General features: G+C 55.5%; 3 protein-coding genes across 3 annotated transcripts; 2 read left to right on the plus strand and 1 right to left on the minus strand.

Moving 5' to 3' along the window:
* Nucleotides 1-1,330: 1,330 nt before the first annotated feature.
* On the plus strand, nt 1,331-2,134 carry ColSpa_00262 (uncharacterized protein; the record flags this gene model as incomplete). Its single annotated transcript, XM_049266474.1, has 1 exon — nt 1,331-2,134. The coding sequence occupies one exon, from the start codon at nt 1,331-1,333 to the stop codon at nt 2,132-2,134; it is 804 nt and encodes a 267-aa protein (XP_049122431.1).
* A 3,311-nt stretch (nt 2,135-5,445) lies between these two features.
* ColSpa_00263 (DNA polymerase epsilon subunit D) lies at nt 5,446-6,390 on the plus strand (the record flags this gene model as incomplete). Its single annotated transcript, XM_049266475.1, has 3 exons — nt 5,446-5,868; nt 5,893-6,026; nt 6,153-6,390. 3 exons carry the CDS (start codon nt 5,446-5,448, stop codon nt 6,388-6,390), a joined length of 795 nt encoding a protein of 264 aa, XP_049122432.1.
* A 5,127-nt stretch (nt 6,391-11,517) lies between these two features.
* On the minus strand, nt 11,518-13,829 carry ColSpa_00264 (chromatin structure-remodeling complex subunit rsc7; the record flags this gene model as incomplete). Its single annotated transcript, XM_049266476.1, has 3 exons — nt 11,518-13,151; nt 13,438-13,521; nt 13,763-13,829. 3 exons carry the CDS (start codon nt 13,827-13,829, stop codon nt 11,518-11,520), a joined length of 1,785 nt encoding a protein of 594 aa, XP_049122433.1.
* Nucleotides 13,830-21,643: the final 7,814 nt, after the last annotated feature.

Below are 21,643 nucleotides of genomic sequence, written 5' to 3' on the forward strand. Positions count from 1 at the left end.
ATCAACCGGCTCCCAACGTCAACCTTGGAGTCGTGGAATCTGACCTGACCTGACCCCCAGGCTCAACACCACAACCGTTTGTCTCCCATTTCTTCTATCCCTTTATCTCCATTTTGCATGTTTGTCTACCAATCAGGTTCTATTTCAAAAGAGCCCAAGGTTTGAGAGTTGCAAACCACCAATAGTTCCAAGACTTGCTTGAGTATTGGCCCGCAACCTGAGCACCGCATACTGTTCGTCACAACATCATCTTGGGCTGGCCCATACGATAACACACGAGGAGCAACACCGCACAATGTCGACAACAAGGATGCTGTTGGCCATGGCCTGGCTGTCAGGACCGTCGTTTCCCACTCGAGCTTCTGTCTTGCGACAGACCGAGAGCAGCAACATTGTACCAAGGGATGGCCAGCGGCAAGGCAAGGGCAAAGGCAAGAGTCAAGGAAAAGGCAAGGCTGGTCCTGATCGAGTCCCTGCTACAAGGTGTGGAATCGATGCTCAACCTGGCGTTGACATCAATCCTGCGCCTGTTCTCGTCCCTGGAGGAGTGAATGGCGGCAGCAACGCCGTCAAGGATCCCAGCAATCCCAAAAACGGAGGGCGAGAAGGTGTGGCCTGGCACAGCCCTCAATACGAAGCACCTACCTGTCATCTCAATACATCAGCCTCTTCATTACGATCACGATCTGCTCCGCGCCCAGCCCTCAACTTGATTGCCTGGCTCAACGCCTCCGACCATTTATTTCATTTTCATCTTGCTCTTATATATGATTGGTGCACTTGAACAAGAAGCTAACGCAACCTCACAGGAGTCCAAAGGGAGGAAGAGCCACCTGCACCACCAGAGAGTCCAGTCCTGGCTCCAGAGAAACCAGACCAGGAGCCTGCTCCCCCTCCACCACCCTCTGGCGAAAACCCAACGCCGGCTCCTCCAGAATCACCTCCACCTCCGTTCCGGCAGACCACGCCACCGGCACCGCCTGCGGTTACTTCAGTCGAAGTCCGACTGTCGACAACAACTTCGCTCTCTATCTCCGCTTCATCATCGTCTTCTTCTCTGACCACAACTCGATCGCTTCCTCCCATTTTTTCGCAGCCGAGCGTCCCTACATTCAATACAAATCAGCCATTTCCTAAACCGAGCCTACCACCTAGTCTACCTCAGTCTAGCTCAGTAGCTCCCGTCATCATTGTTGCTCCGCCCCCAACGTCGAAGCCGCAGACCCAGGTGCCACCCGCTGCTCAGCCGACTGATGCCGGCAGCAGTCCCCCATCAGTCTCGGCGCCAGCTGCACCAAGCTCAACTTCTTTGACGGACCAGCACGGCGCCATGGGCAACAACAATTCTCAGGGCATCAACGGCAACCGAAGCCTCGTCGTCGCTCTGAGCACTGTACTCTCTGTGCTTGGTGTCGTCATCATTGTCGGGGCGATTTGCCTTTGTTATCGGTACCGCCGCGGCCGCCTTCCGTTCGGCCGCCGGGGTAACACTCCCATCGACGATGAGGAAATCGAGTCTTGGAAGGCGTGCCGGACAATTGAAAAGTGCACAACCGTCGTTGTTGACGAGCATGACCCGCATGGCTCGGTTGGACCCATCCAAAAGCCGTCCAGCGTGATCGTCTATCAGACCAACAGCCCGTACCAGCCTCGCATATCGACTGACACAGCTTCGCGCTCTCTCTACCACAAGCGGAGCATGGACAAGAGCATCGACATTCCTCAGACTCCTGTCCTTGCAAGAGCCCCCAACGCCCGTGTTGGTCTTACCGATGACACTGTTGAAGGCGACGTTGCCTTCCTTCCTTCCCCAAAGCGCCAGACCCTGCGGTTGTCCAAGCTACCGCCATTGTCCCCCCGCCACGGCAGGCATCGCAGCTCCCGCAGCAGCGCCAGCGCCGGCAGTCTACGGAATCACTGGTACGGCTACCACACCGACCTGGAACTGTCGCCACGCACATCTACCGATCCTTATGCTCGTATGCCTTCTTCCGCACACTCGGATGGCAGGCACCAACATATCTACTCTTCGTCGACCGCCCCTAGGTTGTCACTGGACGAGGAATTCCATTTGGGCGGTCTATCTCCACGCCCATTCCTACGGCAATCAGAAATTGGACTCGCCGTGGGTTGAAACAAATCAAAACATGCAGTTCTACGCTGGCCAAGGAGGGATCCTCTGACGCCGCGTCCTTCGTTACAACCAACCTTTTAGGGTTCTTGCAGCAATATATTGCAAACTCTGCGGATGACGGAATATGCCATGCGCTAAACAACCACACCCGTTTCAGCCCTTGCGCTCTTCCCGCAGGCCTGGAGACAAAGTGCGGGGTGCTATCTCGTGGGTGTCTGTTTCACATTTTGATGGATGGTAGCTCAACGCAACCCCATGTGGCTTAACAACACCCAGGGGGGGGGGGCGTGCCAAGCACATCATCTCGGAATGGGAACTGATGGCTGGCCAACCTCACCGCCGTTCTTGTTGAGTAGCTTCTTGGTATCTCTTGGAGGTGCAGAAGACTTGTGGCGTACGCATTTAATTGCAACTCCCCTCTCCACATGTTCTTGCTTGCTGAACAAGCACACCACGCTTCATCGCGTCTACCTAGGCATGAAGCCTTGATGTCTGAAATGACATCTTATTTTCCCTTACGGTCTTTGGAATATGGAACTTGGAACACCACATTGTTTTGAATGGTCATGGATATACCCACACGACGAGAATGGTCTCTTACAGCTGCCATGCAGCCATTCTTCTTTCACATCATCTTATTGAATACTTTCACTAGGCATTCCGAGTAAGACCTGGAATATAGCTGAATAAACTCAATTACTCGCAATCAGATACACTCGTATATATGCTGTTGCTGTCGTGACGTCGGTGATGATGAGGAGGAGGGCAATTTGAATCATGAGCCAAGAGATGTTCGGCTTCATCGGTTCTAGCAGCAGCCACAAAAGCATATCATAACGGGAGCTCATGCGCTCTCTGCCTTCACCGTACCCCTCAAACTTACCCAAAAGTGTACATCTGACTATCGTGACGTCGACATTATTAGTGGCAATCCATGGCAAAAGCATTACCAGCATCCGCCAGAAGGAGACGTTCATTCGCATTGCGTGCGAGCAACGCGCGGATTGCGTTCCACCAGACCGCGGCCCTTTCGTCTCATGTCGAAGGCGACTCGATGGTCAATCATGGCGCTGACAGCTTGCCCCATCCAATATCGCTGGTGAAACGTGACGGAGAACCTCGGGGCGTGTGCCCACCCACCCGGGAAGAGGCAAAAACAAGATAAAAATCGCAGACATCAACTGGAGAATGCGGTTTAGTTCCTTGTTGATCGGGGTGGCAGTGACAGGAAGGGAACCCAAGAGCTGACCCCCAAGGTTTTCGATGATACAGGTGTGCTTAGTGTTGCACTAACCCAAGAAAGGAGAAAGAGAGCCAGATTACGACACCTGCCATCCCAGGACGGCAGATGCGGTGACGGGCGGGAAAGCTAAAACGCCGATGGGCTCCCGTTCGGTCGGTGGGTGGGTGTCATCGGGGGGGGGCGCGAACGGAGAGGCGGGGTAAAGATTTTTAAGTTTTTGTGTTTTTGCCTCGGACAAGGAGCAACGATCATCGACACCACCCTTGTCGTCGTTGTTTACGTACGATGTACTGCGTACTACGCAGTAGGTACGTTGGGAAAGCTGAGATGCCTGTCCTGGCGAGAGGACTAGATGTATTGAGGTGTGCCAAAAGGGGGGAGGGGTAGTTGGTTCGGCCTTGTCTGGCATCCTTGTCTGATACCAAGACGGCGTTTATCTTGGCAAACGGCCCAATAGAGCCGCAAAGGGTATTCCAGGGTGGAGGGAAAGCCGAAGGCGTGACTTTGGAAAGTTAACCGGAGTGCGTGTTGATCTAAGCTTGATGGTGAGTGGGGTACCGGGGGAGGGGGACTTACGAATCAGGCCATCGTTTGGTTCGTCTATTTGGGGAAACATCAGATACCCGATTAGGCTTCATTTGTGTCTCCGACATGCCGGTGAACGGGAGATCAAGAGAGGATTGGAGGAGGATGGGATGGATGAAGGCGAATAGGATTCCAACCAACGGATCTGGGAAAAGCTCACTGAGTCATGCCGCATGGAAACGGAGGACGAATCAGAAGAGAGGCAACGAAAGTTTGGTCAAAAGGGAGGGGGTTGAAGCATCGGGGACGAGAGTGAGCGGGCTGGCGGGTTCCCACGAGTGTTTGCGGGTAGGTCGTATCGAGAGTTCAAGGTCGGACTAGACAAGCGAACGTTCCATGCTGCTGGGTCGTGGTGGTTGAGAGACTTGCAAAAGGTCATGGCACCTGGGGTCTGCGCACTTAGGGCCAAGGCGTTTCTTGAACATGGGTAAGACGGGCCGTCTGAGGACTAGCACGACGGAGAGCGAGACGGTGAGGTGTGCTGCCGTAGTTTGGCGGGTAAGTAAGATAAACGAGACCTTGAAATGCGTCAGCAAAGAACCAAAGCATATGGGAGGGATTACTCGGACACTGGGAGCGGACTCTGTCGGTTGATTTCGAACCCTTCTGAGGTCGTGGAGACTGTGAGATGGACTGGGTATACAGGTAAGAGTACTAATAGGAGAGTGGGGGTAAGAGTGAAAGCAACGCGTGCAATGGCAGCGAGTGAGATGAGACATGAGAGATGCAACGAGGGGTCAAGAGCACGTTCACACTATTATGGTCACGGCAAATGACCAGAAACAGCTTAAGCGAGTCCACATGAATATTAATCACAGAAGAAAGTTGTCAACACCATAGAGTAGCGGAAAAGAAATGTTCGCGTGTCGTAGCGGACTTGTGAGTGAGTGAAAAGTCTTGAGTGTCATGTAGGTATGAAGTGAGAAATTCACTTAACGCGTCCGAGGTCCATAAGTGGGTCACAAAACGCGTCCACCGAAAGACGGGAGACGTGGACGCGCTGGACGACGGCAAACTCCCCGTGCCCGGCACCTGACTCTGCGCCCAACCTCTGCTTTGAAGGATCAAGCATCGCCTTGTTTGCGGTAAATAGTCACGATTCTCATAAAAAATCTAACCAGGAGACGCCCAATTGAGCCCATGACGGCGATTCCGTGAACCCAGATAACCCAACCAACCTTCGACGCCAAGGAGTACCGTACAGCGAGGAAACCCCCCCCCTCTCTCCCCCTTTCGCTCATCCCCCCGGGGTGTGAAAAACTTCAACGTCTCGTAAAATCGCCGACGAAGAACAACTGGACAACCCCGAGCGAAAACTCGCTGGCATCCACCCAGCCCACGCGAAAACGCATCCAGTCCCGCAAGACCCGCGCAACGCAGAAAGGACTTCCAGGGGTTTGACCTTCGCTTTCTCCACATTAATTGCTGGGCTACTTTGGTACTTGGCGACTCGGGCCTCTCAAACCTCCGACGACACATCATAATGCCTCCGCGCAAAAGCGACGCGAGCCGCAGAAGCGACGTATCCAACGCACGCTTCATCGTCATGGACGAAGACCCGGCCCCCGCCGCTACGCCGGCCAGCACCAGCAGCAACGTTGCGGCGGGCACTCCGTCGGCGGCTGCAAAGGCCAAGGCATCGGCATCGGCCTCGGCCTCGGCGACGCCGTCCAGCGTCCCTCCTGCGGCTGCGCCGACGCCCGACTCCGCCGCGGCCGCGAGGCCGACGTCGTCGACGCCGCTGACCACGACGACGGTGTTGCATGCGGGCTCGGAGAAGAAGGAAAGCCAGACGCATGACAAGATGGCCAAGGCCGATAGGGATGCTCTCACCATTGAGGTTCGTGATGACTGTTGCCGTGCTCTCTCTGCCCGATGCTCGGGCGATGCCATGAGGTGGTGGGCGGTCCGTGGCTGATTTGGGTTACAGGACCTCAACTTGCCCAAGTCTATCATAACGAGGCTTGCAAAGGGCGTGCTCCCGCCGAACACGCAGATCCAGGCCAATGCTGTCCTGGCCATGAGCAAGAGCGCGACTGTCTTCATCAACTATCTCGCTTCGCAGTACGTACCGTCCTTCTCACCAACTCCGAAGGGTATCTCTTGAGATACCTTGGTGAGAGACATCCCCCAGTCCTTGCATCTGATAATCCAGAGACTGGTGAAACTGACGGCCCCCCTCACTTGCAGTGCCAATGAAATCACTGTCAACGCCAACAAGAAAACAGTCAGCGCCGAAGATGTCTTCAAGGCCCTTGACGACATTGAGTTCGGGTTCCTGCGTGAGCCCCTGGAGCAAGAGTTTGCCAGTGCGTCCACCCGTTCTTCTTTGTCTTTGTACGCCCGGTCTTGCATTCATGCGCAGTCACTGTACCCCCGTCTCTCCCACTTGACCCGTCTCACCATCCCACTGAGATCCTTCGCGTAAGGCACCATGGCTCATCCGATGTGCAGAATACAATCAAATCCAATCCGCAAAGCGTAACAATTACCGCCAAAAGGTCGCGGCCAAAAAGGGAGGAAGCGCAGCAGCGGGTGTCGCAGCTAGAGCGGCGGCCGGGGCAGCGGCAGCAGATGCATCCCTCCTCTCAAATGCCGATGACAGCGTCATGACCACAGCGTCCTCCGACACAGCTCCACGAGCAAAGAAGGCCCGTGTGGACGACTCCGCCGTGACCGTCGACGAGGAGGTTGACGATGCCGAGACGGAGCCCGAAGAAGAAGCCGAGGAGAACCAGGACGAGGATGAAGATGAGGCCGACGAAGAAGAAGAGGACGAGGAGGAGGAGGAGGAGGAGGAAGAGGAAGGGAAGGGCAGCGGCGACGAGACACAGGACGCATTGGAGGAGAAGGGCGAGGGCAGCGATGTCGACGAGGCACTTGACGGAGACGAGAGCGACTAGTCGGTGACCTTGATGGTTTGCGCTTCTTCAGCGCCGGACGGGATCCAAGACTGGGGGATGCCGCCGGGCGAACCCTCTCTAGCAATGAGGAAAGGGGGTCTTCGGATTCCCTCTCCGAAGATACGAGGCTCAGGAGATGAAGTGCGGGTTTTAGGCTCCGACAAAAGGGGGGGCGGTGATGGCAACAGGCTTCCGTTTGGGTTATGATAGGAAAGCAAAAGCCCGTTTTCGTTTTCTTGCTTCGAGGGTAATACACAGTTCTTGTCTGACAAAGGCATATTCCAGGGGACGATCACTGCCACAATCATCGTTCGGGGACTTACTGCTCTATTCCACCGCTCATCAATGCGGAGGCGGAGGAGAGGCGACCAGGCATCGCTCGAGCCGCTCCCCAAAACATTCCATCGCAGAGCATCCCAAAGGATGCAGACAAGCGAGCAAACGCGCTACCTTCATAGGAAGCTTCTCCCAAAACGGACACTAGCTCGTGTGCTCGCCCAACAGAGCAACAGATCTAGTCGGCAGGACGGCGCACACGCTCCAAGAACTACGCGAACATACCAGACGGACGGGTACCACGACCACGCTCCTACCTTCAATCATGTAGGAGGCGTAGAAAAGGAGGAGGGGAGGGGCAGGGGAAGGTGGTTAGGGTGACTGATGGGAGACTTGATAGGAGCCGACACCAGACCAGCCGTTCATGGGGCGAAGGGGAATAAAAGGGGGAATCGTGCTCTCTCTTGGCTGGTTCGGTCGGCCATGTCATTGTCTTTCTCCCTCCCTCCTCCGGTGGAGAAGTTCCGAGTGCTCTCTGCGTCCTGCTCACGCCGTGTGCTGGGCGAACCTTTTTCCTTCTTCTTCACTTTCTGGCGTCCTGGTCCTCGTGCCGCCTGATTCGAGAGTGAGTTGTGCGTTACGCAACTAAAACAAAGAAGAATTGCTGGGATGAGAACCCCCGAATTTAACCATAATTCCTGGCGAGTGTGAATCGACCGACCGGCCTATCAACAGCCGCGGCTGCTCCCTGTCCCTCGATCGTGTTCCTATGTGGCGATATCAGACGACAAGAAATGACCACAACGCAGGAACGGAGGGCCTGAGCCCCGTCCAGCACGATGATGCCCAGATTGCCGAGTCGCCCAATCCATCCAGACACGGACGCACACTAGGGTGTGGTTGGAAAGGCTATATCGTCTCCGGTTTATCCCGCCCAAAAGGAAAAGGGAATCCTACCAATGTTTGTCCTTCCCTCTCGTATCTCTTGCAGCAGTAGACCCGGTAAACACTGTGAACTTCCCCAAAGGGTTCACCGCCGCGAACTGCTCCAGGAGTTGCTCCAGGACAACGTTGTTGAAGCCAGAAAGCAACTCCACCCACCCACACACACACACACACACACACACACACACACACACCTACACTTGCGTCCAAAATTCGTCTCCTCGTGCACTCACTCCCCTCGACGGACCGACCAAACGAGCGGAACAGCCTCTCTTGAAACTACACGTGCTCTACCTCCCCCTTCCACGTCCTATCAGTACGCGATATGCCATTCAAGAGCATGGCGCCGCTCCTAGCCAGCTCCTGCTTGGGGACCGGCAGGTTCATGTAGGTCGTTTGTTTAAAAGAGGCTAGGCCGGATACGAGGGATTGGCCCCCATCCTCAACACCACGGCGTAGATAGAAGAGCCTAGTCAGAATAGCAAGTCGATATCGGGTCTAAAGGCTTCCCCCGTGTTTTTAGATTTGTGCGTGCGTGTGTGCGTGTGTGTGTGTGTGTGTGTGCGTGTGTGCGGATGTCTCTACGCCATATCGGCATCAAAGTTGACCAAGAGGCCTCGAGTGTCTCAGGCGGCTCGACCTCGGGTTTCGCCAACGTCCTCCGCATATATCGCTGTCCAGAGAGGGAACCTATGTAGGAATGAGGTATGGCGCGTTATTTCCCCGCGCGCCCAAGACCGATCTGCCTAGATGCGCGGGAGTCCAGAATGCGAGGCTGATCCTCCAATTGTTTCCCTGGCGTCTTCCAACTTACATGAACCATTAGAGATCTAGACACAGACCCCCCCCCTCTTCCATCATGACAGGCGATGAACTCTACTTCTTGTGGACGATGAGCCAAAGGCGGCTCCAGGGCACATCGGCAGTTGTTGACGGCAATCCCACAGTCGTCCTTCGACGGGTCCCGGCAGAGCGGTTCGCACCTGTCCCCCTCCCCGTCAGAAAAGAGCCGCATCTCACCCGCCCTGTATCGCCGGGCCATAGCCTCGTCCACCACACGACGTACACACAGACGCACCGCATAACCAGCTAGGGGTTGCACGGCGCCCACGGCACAATCCGGAACCATCCAAGCGAGGGGAGGAAAAATCAGTCCACCGGACACAATCCCGAGAGGGTCGCTACCGTTCGTCACCGCCTCGTCCGCACTCGGTAGAGGTTCGGGGGGGAAGACCTCCGTCCGCAGAGGGCCAATGAGAGTCTTGCCGAGTAGCCTCGCCCAATATGTTTTTTGTAACGGCGGCCCGAACCCCACCGAAGCCAACCCCCGACGACCTGTCGCCGTGATACCATACCGCGCAAGATTCACCATGATCAAATCATTGCGCATCCCTCGGGAGCCCTTCGCGTCCTTCGGCTCCCCGTCGCCCTATCTCCCCGACTCCTAAACTCCTCGGCCGAGACGTCACAGCACGTGAGACCAAACCCCCAAAGCAAGAACCATACACGCTGGAAGAGACCAACGTTTGCCCAGACTTACACATTCCAACCCTGCCACTTACGAGACAAGAAAGACTAGAGACGAGGATAGGGGAATGGGTATAAAGCGGCAACAGCCCGGTTGTCGCTGGGAGGGGAGGAGGGGGGGTGTGGTCCAAACAGTTGAAGAATAAACATTGATGGAGCCACCACACAGACCCCCTTTTTTGTTCTTCCTTTTGTGTCACAACATGCGGTTTTCGTCCCGATAACGAGGAGCCTGAGCGTCTTTGTTTTTCCTTCCTCGCTCACCTCCCCTGGAAGAAACTTTAAGAAAACGACCAGATGGCACATGCATCTTCCGGGGCAGGCTGTTACCGCCCACCCTCGTCCATGCTTTAAATAGTTGTCCCAACTAAGACACAGGGCACTTCACGGGAGAGGCGTCGGGTTAAGATTCCAAAAGAAACACATCTGCATTGAACTGAAAACTAAACCTCCAACGGGGGCCCATGTCTCCAAAGTAGCCCTCCCCCTTGTCCGCGAAAACATCGGTCGTCGTAAAGCAAGCATACAAAGAATGATGCGGGGGAAAAGAAAGAAAGAAAAAAACCAAATGAATCAGAGAATCAGCCGAGCGACACGAGTTAAGTGTTCGACCGACGTGGCCCTCCGTACGGCCTAAAGAAACCCTCCGTGCCCTTTACCATGAAGAAATGTAACAGATCCCACCCTGATGCCGGACCATGGCGCTTCCCGGGTCCCTGGTAAACAAAACGTGACAGCAAACATCATGTTCCACCCAAGCAAAACACAACTCCTTCGATGCTGCCGTCTCGGCCGACACAAAGATAAAACAAGGCCGAAATCCTTTAACCGTCAATGTGCAGGGACAAAGGGGTCCTCATCCATGTCGACCTCAGAATCCCAATGCGGTCTTGCTGTTTTCGAAGAGGATGCACCCTGAATTGTTGATGAACCTTCAAACCATATTGTAACTTGCCGCCCTTACGGTCCTCGCTGTCCGTCCTTGTCCCCATGTCGGAGAAGCGCCCGGCCGTACGGCACGGACCAGATCGATACCACGACACAAATGCCATTGTCGCGAGCGTTCGGCATAGTCTTCAGCCTGAAAGCTTTAGCAGTACTTCATGGACGCTGAGGCGTGTCGACTCTGCACAAGTTTGCGGACACCCCTTCTGCAATCGTGGGACAAATCTGAATGAGGGTCGTCACCATGTCGAAATCGCCAACTGTGTTGCTGCAGAACGCGAGGTCAAGTGCGCGGCGGAAAGGAAGCGTGAACGGAGTGTTCGTGTGGTATCGTATTCGAGAGGATGAGAGGGACTAATTAACACAGCGTGCGTGAAGCGAGCCGGCGACAAGAGGACGACGTTGGTATCAAATTCATGTCGAAGTTGCCCGTGCCAACGGCGAGAGAGAGAGAGAGAGAGAGAGAGAGATAGAAGGGGGGGGGGGAGAGAGAGAAATAAAGATAAAAAGACAAATAACAAGCATCGTCCAGAGGCGGCGAAGAGGACGAAAAGACTGAACCGAGAAAAGGGCAACCAGAGCAATGCATCCTCCCTAGATACCAAATAACCTGAAGGAAACGAACAAAAAAGAAAACGCAGTACAGTAAAGAAGCCAAATCCCTCCTTGGTCTGAGGCAATGTGTTCCTGGATTTCCCCCCATCGACTCCTCTATCCATACTTCTCGGCCAAAATGCTCTACGGAGACTGACAGGCCAGCGGCCCAAAAGCACATAGCCTCCACCTAACTGCATGCTTGGGTATTCTTCAGAAGGGCAGCAACAAGTCTGCCGAACCGGCGAAAGCCAGGGAGTCACCGCCGCGTATATAATGAATAGGAAATTGTGTTGACATGACGCTGTTGAAGAACTGAAGCTGCAAGGAAAACGAGCCCATCGTGTTTCGATCTCTGGCTGTCTTCATTGAGGTTGGTTCGTCCACCACTGCGCAGGCGTCTGTTGGTTCGACCAGGCCTGTGTCACGGCCGGAGATCCTTGGTTCGGCTGAGGCATATACTGGCGAGGAGTCTGGTCCGTGGGGTAAATCCCCTGGCCAGCTCCATAGCTCTGTCCCATGCCAGGCATCCCCGAAAACTGCATCCCCGGCTGCACACCGCTGTTCGCGTGTCGTAGTTGAGGAGCTGGAGGCTGCTGGTGCGACTGCTGGCCTTGCGTCGTGTACCCGGAGTAGTTGTGCTGTTGAGGGTTTTGCTGCGTTTGAGGCCACATCTGGCCGGTTCCAGGGTAGTGGTAGCCTTGAGCGCCTTGAGGCATGCTACTCGTACTCCCTGCTGCAGGCAAAGTCGTTGGCTTGCTGTTCTTTTGGGAAGATGGTTGGGCCATACCTCTCATCGGAGCCTGACTGATCGGGTTCTGCGCGTGAATCGATTGGGAGTACGGCGGTGCTGTCATCATCATCTGCTGGGGGCTTTGGTTGGACACGATACCCGACTGCGGCATATTGCTGGCCGACGTGTGTGGTGACTGAGTCGCACGCGTAGTGGGAGCAGCCGCATCGCTTGTGGCGACGTTCTGAGTAAGGTTGGCAGACTGCGGCTGTTCATGCGGCCGTCTCCAGATGCCCTGGAGGTAGTCGCCGCGCATCTCTCGTTGCTGGTTCAGTGTCCGGTTGTATTCGGCGGCATGGTGCGCCTGAGTGTGGACCTCCCCAAGCTGAGCAGGTCGCGTCTGGTCCTGGTAAGCCGGCCCGGTGATCTCCTGGCGTGGGCCGCCCTTGAGAATCCCACTGTAGTCGCGAGGGCGGTTGTCACTGAGCTCTGATCCTAGTGTTATCACGGGCATTCTGGTCGTGGTTCCGGTTGGCGCTCCAAGCATACCTGGTTGGACGATCTGGGGTTGAGGGGCGCCGGGGAATTGACTGGGCGTGTTGCTGTAAACGATTTCACCGTGAGGGCCTCCAAGCAGGACCTGGTTCTGGGCCTCGGCTGCGGCCTCCCTAGCCTTGGCCGCTCCGGGACGCTTCTCACCGGCGGGGTCGGCCTCTGTGAATCCTTGCTTGCGGGCCTTGGTTTCCCAGTAGTCGTCACGCACTCTTCTACCGTTGACAATGACGCGACTTCCAAATTGGCGGAACATGGATCGTGCTGTGACAATGGCAATCTGTCTGGACCGATATGAGAAGGGCAGGATTTCCTGGCTGACGAGGTCATCCTTCTCGGGCTGGCTGGCAATGATCTTGTAGAGCGACCTGTTCTTGTTGAAGAGCAAATACGAATCTCGGTATCCCAGCACCCTCGCGCACTCAGTCGCCAGCATAAACAGCTTGTCGCCCCGGTTGGGAACCAAGAACGTCCGGCATCGGTATTCGCGGCCACCCAGAAGCTGGCCGTTGGGCATCACCTTCTTCTCTCCAAACTCGTCGATTTCTCTGGGGAGGTATTCGTCACCGGCGGGGTTCAACTGGTCTGTAGTGTGGTCTCTGACGGTGGGCAGGGCCTTCAACGTGGTCTTTGTAGGGGTGGTCTTTGGCGGAGGTGAGGCCTGCGCGGGCGCGTAGGCGACGGCTTGCCCCCCGGGAGCGGCGCGCTCTGGTTCTGGGGGGTTTGCGGAGGCGGGATGGTTTGAGGCATGTTGGATACTTGGGCTTGGCCGGCAGTCTCGGAGATGCTCCCGGGTGTCCTAGACTTCATTGGCTTTCCACGTTTTCTCGGGTTGGAGTTACCTGCAGAGGAGACACCAATGTTAGCTTGTATCGCGTTGCGCACTGCGGGAAGGAAGCAAGAGGTAACACGCGCGGATGATGAACAGCACAAAGCATAACGAGGCTGAACGCGGGACAAGGGGGAAAGGAAGAAAAAAAAAACAGAGAAAAAAACATACCAGCGTCAGCTGCAGGAACGGTTCCCTGGAGGTTGTCTGGTGAGCGGCTTCTTTTGATGCCGCGAGTGCTTGCGTTGAGCAGGTCTAGGTGATGGGCAGAGTTGTCAGCATAATGTATAGGGCAAAGATGTTCACGTTGGGAAAGGTCATAGCCATGGCTTAAACGGGAGAGGGACGCAAGTGGTCGTGCGTGGAGAAGATTTAGTTGGCAGCACGGCCCAGGGCCTCGCAGTGGAATGCGATGACGGCTAGCGGGCAGGCTGGGTAGAGCGGGCGGGGGTGTGAAACTGGGGAGGGGGCATTGAAGAGCAAATAAGCAACATACCAGGAGAGTTGAGGGCAGCTGGGTTGATTGTCGCACTGTCAGCTCCGTTCGGCTGCGTGGAGTACATTGAGCGCGCAAACGTCTCCAAGCAGGTTCGTCAAGATCAGGACCACGACGACGTGTCTTGATATAGTTGGATTGCCTTCCGACCGGGTCTCAGTCGTGGGCGACGCTGGGTTTTGGGAGGAGGGTGCACTGGGCGATGCAGGGCAGGCTTATGCGTGCATGTGGTTGGCGCAAAGCTCTGAAATGTTCCTGGCGGAAAGGTGTCGAGTAATAACGGGTAGGGGGAGGAGACTTGAGAAGAAATCGAATGGAAGCTTTTTCGTGCCTCTTGCTCGCTCTTTCCAGCGGAAAGGGGTATGGGGCGTATGGTTAAGGAAACTCTGAATTCTGGATGAAAATGCAAGAAGTTGAGTTGCAGCGTCGGTACAACCAAGCCGTAGAACTCAATAACGTGTCGGTAGGGTCTGTGTCCTGGGGCCTGCGGCGCGCGACAGGTAGGTTCTTTTGGCGAAAGGGCCTGTGTGCAGCAGCAGCTTTGTAAAATGTGAGGACGATCGCGTGGCGAGGATTTGGCGATTTCCACCCCTTCGCGTGGCAAAGAGCAGACTGCGTGGTATTTTTTTTTACAAACCGAAAAGGGAGAGCTGGTGAGATGCTCGTCTATTTCGCGGCAGCGAGATGGCGGACGAAGGACGGGAGAAGAATGGAGGCTGTCGCCGGTGAAGTTGCGCGCGCGCGATGGTGAAGGAGGGAAGATGGCGGATGGTTGGCTGGTGTTCGCAAAGATGTCGTGTGGTAAGGTGTTAGACAGATGATGGATGGACGGGGAGAAGTGGGCGACTGGGAACGGCAAGGCAAGGTAGGGTGGATGGATGGATGGTGGTGGCCCTCTGATGGTGCCGCTGGGCGTGTGAAGCCAAAGTACCTCTCAGCAGGCAGCCAGCGATGGCAGTGACCTAGTCGAGGCAGGGCAGTCAAGGCAAAGTTAAGGTACCTGCGGTCCTACGGATGGGTGTAGCGGCGTGGTCGGATGCCTGCGCTTGTCAAGTTGCAGCGGGATTCCCTTCTGCCTTCTGGGGGTGTGAAATCTGTATTCTCGGTGGAGGGCTTTTTGCGTGAGAGTGTGCGGAAAGCGAAAGGAGGGGCGTGGACAGTGGACTCGCCCCAGCGAATTGGGAACCTGGTACGAAGAAGCAATGGGTATGTCGAAACAGACGTAAAAAGACCGAGCCGTTCAAGTGCAATGACGATGGAGTCCGGCGACAACTATGTCGTCGGGGTCGGCGATGATTACGTCGATGGAAAAGGACAGACGACGAAAGCCGCTCAAGTGGTCGAGGTAAAAGGTGGACAAGGTGATCGCGGAGCGAGGCGAGGCGAAGCGACGCGGTGGGATGGGATGCGACGGAGTGGTGAAGTGACAAGGGCCTGCGGCAGGGTACAGAGGACGATGGGCGGCAGCCTCGTAGGTTTTGCCGTTGAGCTCTAGTGGCGTGCTCCTTCTGGAATCAGGGATCTCCCGGGCTAGGTATATCACCTTTCCTGTGGCCGCGTCCGGCGCGCGTGCTGTGCTTGTTCGGGTTCCGTGATGTTGGACGTCGGAGCGTGGTAGGAAGAGATGGTGAAGCCCACGACGAGATGAATGGGAGTTGGAAGATGCCAATGGAGACGTACCGTACAGCAGGAGGTCGGAAAGCGCGCAGCTGGGCAGGTCGCATCAGCAGGTGCGATGCAAGTTGGTGGTGTGGGAAAAGGGAAAGGGCTGGAGCTGGCCGATACTGATCAGAGGAGGAGCTACCGGGCTGGGATGGGTTGATGCATGCACAGGAGAAGCAGCAGCAGAAGCAGCAAGAGGTGCAGGTGCAGGTGCAGATGTCCCGGCGCAGCGCGACGCAGATTGGAAAGCTGGGAATGAAATGGATTTGGACCGGGGCCAGGTCTTGAGAGCCTGGGATTGAGGCCGGGACTGTGACGATGATGACGGTGACAGGGAACATGGACCAAACGAATCCAAACCGAAGGTGCGCAGAAGAGCCAAAGAAGAACGGCGACGGCGACGGCGGGCAGACGGCGTCCTTCGGGGTGTGGCGAACGCACTGCTCTCTTCAGACAGGGGGTGTGGTGGGCGCAAAGGAGGGTGTGGAATTAGCGGGAATGGAGTCAAACGACGACGCAGAGGATGGGCGGGAAGGAAGGAGGGGGGGGGGTTTGAAGAAGCCTTTATTTTTTCTCCTCCCTTTCCTTTTTTACCTTCCCTTTTATTTTTTTATCTTATTTTATTCTTACCCTTCACTTATCAATTCATTCCTCTCGCTCTCCAGTCACGGCCCGATGATTACAGGGAAGTGGAGAACGAAACGGACAGATTGAGGTACCAGGGTGCCCTAGGTCGCGGGTACGAGTCGCCAGTTAAGACACAGAGGGCAGACGGATAGAGATGCTCATTGACTTTTCGAAAGCCCGCAAGAGGCGTGCAAAAAGGCTCTGTTCCGTCTGTTTTTTTCTGGCCGTACGGGCTAGCGCCCCCGTCTGCGATGGAGAGAGGGCGAGAGACGGGAAACGGTTCATTCATCAGCATGACCGCTTTTCTAATCCCTGCTCGATAATACGCAGTAGTATGCAGCCTATTCAGAAAGATGAGGAGTTCGAAAAGGTGGGTCCGTCCATCTGGGCACGGGCACGGACGATGATGGCGCCAGGGAGATATTGACAGGGATGCCATGCACCGGGCGCCAGCGCCAGCAGCAGCAACGGCACCAGAGCAGAAGCATGATGGCAATGGCAGTGGCAGCAAAGCAGGCACGGCAGGCAGGCACGCAAGCAGATACAGGTAGGCAGGCGTGGTTCAGGAAGCGCAAGTGCTGTGTTTCTGTTCCTGTTGCAGCCACTCGCCGACCTCTCGCTGGTTTGGCGCAAGTGCCAAGACCAGCCGCGGCTATCCTGTCCGTCTGACGGCCGGCCCGTTGTTCGCTCGTGGTATCTAAGGCAAGATACAGGAGACAAGGGGCGAGAGGTTGGCTGCGGAACTTCATCAACAGCCCAGCCTGACTCCAGCTCAACTGGGGGGGTTGACGGGATCGGGGACGGGGGGACGGGGGGCGGGCAGGCAATAGACTGTTTTAGTCGTCTGTCCGAATTTTTTGATTTTTTTTTTTTGGAAAGTCGCAAAAGACCACCCGAGGGTGACAGACTCGGACGGGGTGTAAACGACGCTCGCTGTTGGGTTCCTGTGTAAGCCGGGCGACGACTTCCTCTTACACTAGCTACCAGCACCGATACCCCCTAACACGTACTCCGTATTCCGTATGTAGGTGCCTGTTTCCATGCCTTGTCGTATGTCTCCTTTGCCCGCTGCATATTCCCTCACTTGGCGCCTGCATTCTGTCTGACCGGTCGACCTGAGCAAGCAAGCAATCATGAATCCCTCCCTGCCTTTCTGTCAGGCAGTGAGCGAGCGACGGCGCTTTCCCACGTACCCGCCCTGCATGGTGGAGAATGCGCGACAGTGACCATGACCGCCGAAAGCCACGCACGAGCATGGGGACGGAATGGAACAGGCAAGGCAGGAGATACGTACCTGCCGCCTACACACACCTCCTTCCGTGCGGACCGTACCTGACCTGACTTGACCTGACAGACCTTAACGTTCCTTCCTCCTGCCTGTCTTCTTGCTTCATCGTGCAACGGATGGATGGTACAAGATTCGTCTCCGTCTGCTTTCGTGCTCCAGAAGAAAAGGAAGAGGAAGGTGGGGAGGAGGAGGAGGAGGAGGGGAGGGGGTTGCAGCAACCTGCGGCCCTAGTTCCCTGAGTTGCCATCCAAGCCGCATTGTGCCTCTTCTTCTCAAGAGCACTTCCCACCTACTGCTTGTTCGTCAACGAGGCTACCTCCCGCGCCCGCGCAATGCGCCCATCCACCCACGATCCGTCATTTGTTGAACCCCAGCTCTTCCTCGGCACAAAGTCGACTTTATCCAACACATATAGACACGCATCTCGTGGCCTTGGGTGAATGGAGAGTGCTCCATTTCGCAGCAATAATGTCTTCGCACTATCTTATTACCTCCCTACGGCTGAGACTGCTCGTCGGCTATTTGTCCAGCGCTCCAGCGTAAAGCGGCCTAGAATCCAGATCGCGCAAAGCTACTATTACTAACACTGACGCTAACGTCAAAACTATCTCCGGCGGAAAACAGGGACCAACGCTCAGCATCAGTCTTGGCTTAACTACGCCTTATCACTGGACAGCTTCTGGTGGCTACTTTCTCGTACAGCCCATACCTGTCGAGATCTTGTCGTCTACCCGGTACAAAGCTCTCAAGCAAATTGGCGGCTCCGAGTCCTTATTCCTCCTTGGCTTGTCAAATCGTCGGCTTACCGCGCGAAATGTCGAGTCGCCAGCTTCCCTCATATGGACTTCAGCGTGGCGAATCCGAAGTCTTCGCCTCTCGAGATTCACTCCGTGTACCTCAAAACATGCACTTCCATGCCATATCGAAGATCCTGGAGCAGTACTCGCTGCATGGAAAGCCAGAAGTGGATTTGTCCGACAGCCAAAGTCTTGGATGACGCCAACCGAGGCCCGCCCGGAGCAATCAATCTAAACACAGAATAACAGAGGCGCCATCTCACTCTCAACCACGCGTCGCCTTCCGGCCTCAGCGGGTCATATCGGCTCAGATATTCGGCGATATTTCATGGTCTGCGGCCCGTCTGGTCTTCTCACACATCCTGAAGGGGGCGTCGACAGGGGGGCATCACGGAGAACTGCCCCTGCCCCAGTCTCACGACGCTGCAACCGACTGCATGAGAAAAGCAAGTGGGCAGGATTGTTGCGGCAAGGTGGCTCTCCGGCTTGCGTAGATGAGGTGCGGGAGCGATCACTACTTATCAAGAGCCCCAGAAGGGTGCTGGGGGGCAGCCCAGCCCAGCCCAGACCTGCCCACCCTCTCACCACCACAACCGCCACGGCCATCACCCGAACCTCACATCCATGATCCTACTCCCACACTCTTCTCTGCACTCAGTGTGGAGTACAGAGACGCCATCCGCACGGCATGACATCTGGCATAGAAGCCCCTGGGGCAAAAGGTCGGACGAATTCAGTCACTTGAACATCGAGAACGGAGCGACGACAGATGCCTCAAACGATCAAGGCGAATCGTAGGCTGCTTCAAAGGAAGTTTGCAAAACAAACAGCCCGCAGTATCCGCGCTCTTCCCGGCTTCTCCGGCAGGAAGCCAACTACTCACCTGTCTTCCAGACGACCTCGTTCAGCACTCGCTCCTCTCACTGGCCGCTTTTACTCCTCAAAACCACAGGTTCAGACGACAGCAACCCATCATAGACTTGGACCAGACAGGGCTTCCTTATACGGCATACTTACTGTACAGTGCCTGACCAACCCATGTCGGTGTCTGACATGCTCGATATCCCGATGCCCTCGCCATCTCTAGAAACGCGAGGGTTTTCAACCAAATGCGTCCTGCGGCACTAGCCCCAGTCCAAGTAGAGCCCTTGCTAATCTAGCGTCCACAGCATTTGAATGAATGTTTGTTGTACAGTACTTCGCTTTCCAGTCGGCGGCTCGACGACCCAACCTTTTGACTGAGAGCTACACAGATAGGTTCAGGAGGTGCTCTCAGCTGACATGGCGGCCTCGTTCCCTCCACGGTTTTCGGTCTGCCGGTCCTGTCGACTTTTCGTACTGATAAGGAGACAAGATAATGACAAACGACGAGGCAGCAGGCCGAGCAGCATCTGTGGATTAATTGTACGAACGGCCAGCATGCATACGGTCAGGCTTGGAGTGCACCGCTATCGCCCTGGACCTTGGTCTCCAATCAACCCGGAGACACATGTGGTCGAATGGACGAGATCAGAGTACCCTCCAGCTTCGCAAAGCTTGTAACACATTCTGCAAGGCTGCCGTTTGACGATTTCAGGTCTATGTCAAAGACTGGATGAGGGCCCTTGCATGTCCTAAAGCGGCGATGCTGGTCAACTTTATTACCGGGGTTTCCAGACTGGCTTCGCTGGTCGAGCTCAACATTACAACGCCGACTGACGAGCTGCAGAGAGGAAATCTGTTTTGATGCACAACTTTGCCGGGGATGAGCCACCATGCAAGCGTCGACGAATCTCTTGATTGTCGGAGCAGGCCCCTCATCGTGTCGGCCCAAACGTTGTGTGGCATTAAAGGCACTTGAACCCAGAAGCGGATTTTGCTACAAGAGCCATATCCCTGCGAGGGCAATCAACACAAGAGTACATTTTGCGCCGTTCAGCTACGTTTCGCAATGAGATCCACGCCAGCTGAGTTGAGGCACGAAGTCATTCCAAGATCCGTGGAGGACAAGTTGGCAGTGGAGGCGGGAAAATCCCCGACAACGTTCTGGTCTGACTCGCTCACTGGACCAATCTTGCCGGCGTCGCTCTGGGGCCCTCTTTTCTCGCACAGACACGGTTCTTCTCGCCAGAAACCTGATCAGCCAATCGCTCTGCCCTGCGTGCCATGGTGACTTGCCATCGGCTAAACCCCAGTACTGGCGCGCACGCTATCGACTATAACCCCTGCAAACAATACGGTTGAAGACGAGCGAAACGGATGGGATCAAGGAAGGTCTCCGCCAAGATGCTCCAACTAGCTGAACGTCGTGCCTTTCTCGGGGCTTCTGACTTCTGCAAATCGCGGCCTCGTCTCCGCACATTCTTACTATGTACATTAGAGCAGTGGCTTACGGCCCCGGTCGGCGTCTGCGTCTCGACTCGCGTGTTCCCTCTTGATCGCCACGGGCAAAACACTAATTTAGACTCAAACTTCTCTGTCTCTCCTTCTCCCTTTTTTTCTCCACGTTGATGCCATCCATCGAGTGGAGAGATGATTGCACGGCTCAGTCGAGTCCGGTGGACTGTTGTGCTGCATCAACGTTCCTTCGGACGCGACTCCGCGGGATACGGCTACAGCATCAATAAGGCAGATGTCGGACTTGATGAGGCCGTTGTCGTACATGGCTCTGACACAGATGAGGTCAGCCTGCAGCCCATATTTCCTCAATTATCCGCGGCTTCCTCTGGACTGGAACTTCCTGCACGCCGGTCACTAAATCCCTTTTCGATTACCAGGATGATAATAGCCCCATTTATCACATCACGCGCCACGTTAGGGGGGTAGCCAGAGTCACCTAGGGTGGCTAGGCAAGAGACATTTCGTCATCATCTCGACCTTGAGAAGTTTTGCGGATGGAGGACTGCCACAGACGTCCACCGGCTTGGGAGGGGAAGAGGAGATTCCCAGGATTCCCTAAGAAGAGTCTTTGCACAGCGCAGCACCGAACCCAGACGACTTCGTCACATGGATTGGCACAATCTTCAACAACCCGGAAGAGGTGAAATACTACCTTCGGCGATTAGCTGACCGAAAAGGTAAGGTAGGACAAGGGCGATGCAAGACACTACAGACTGTGCTCATTTGCTGCTAGACGATGGCCGGGGGGGGGGGGGGGGGTCTTGTTTGTGGAAGAATCCTGGGTGTGTGCAAAATCCCCCTCTTCTCCCGCGCGCTCACTCGTCCCAAGCATTGGACTCTACCTGTCACCCTGTCTCGTCGAGGAAGTCGCCAGCGGGTTTCAGTCCACAGACGATTGCTATGCGGAACACGAAGTAGCTAGCACTAGCCTTATTTCCGCGAGAATTTGCATGGTGTTACGGATCTGGCCATGGAAAGTCACATATGTGCATGCGATTGCCGACGGTTCGAATCGTCCTGGCCAGTGCGGAGGACATGCGCAGATCCGAGACCTTGGCGATGGCATACTCAAGCAGCCGTTGTGTAAGCAAAAGAATGACAGAGCAAAGTTGATCATGCATTGGACGC

The sequence above is a fragment of the Colletotrichum spaethianum genome, assembly GCF_022836535.1.
Source record: "Colletotrichum spaethianum MAFF 239500 DNA, contig01, whole genome shotgun sequence".
In the NCBI taxonomy this organism is placed as follows: domain Eukaryota; kingdom Fungi; phylum Ascomycota; class Sordariomycetes; order Glomerellales; family Glomerellaceae; genus Colletotrichum; species Colletotrichum spaethianum.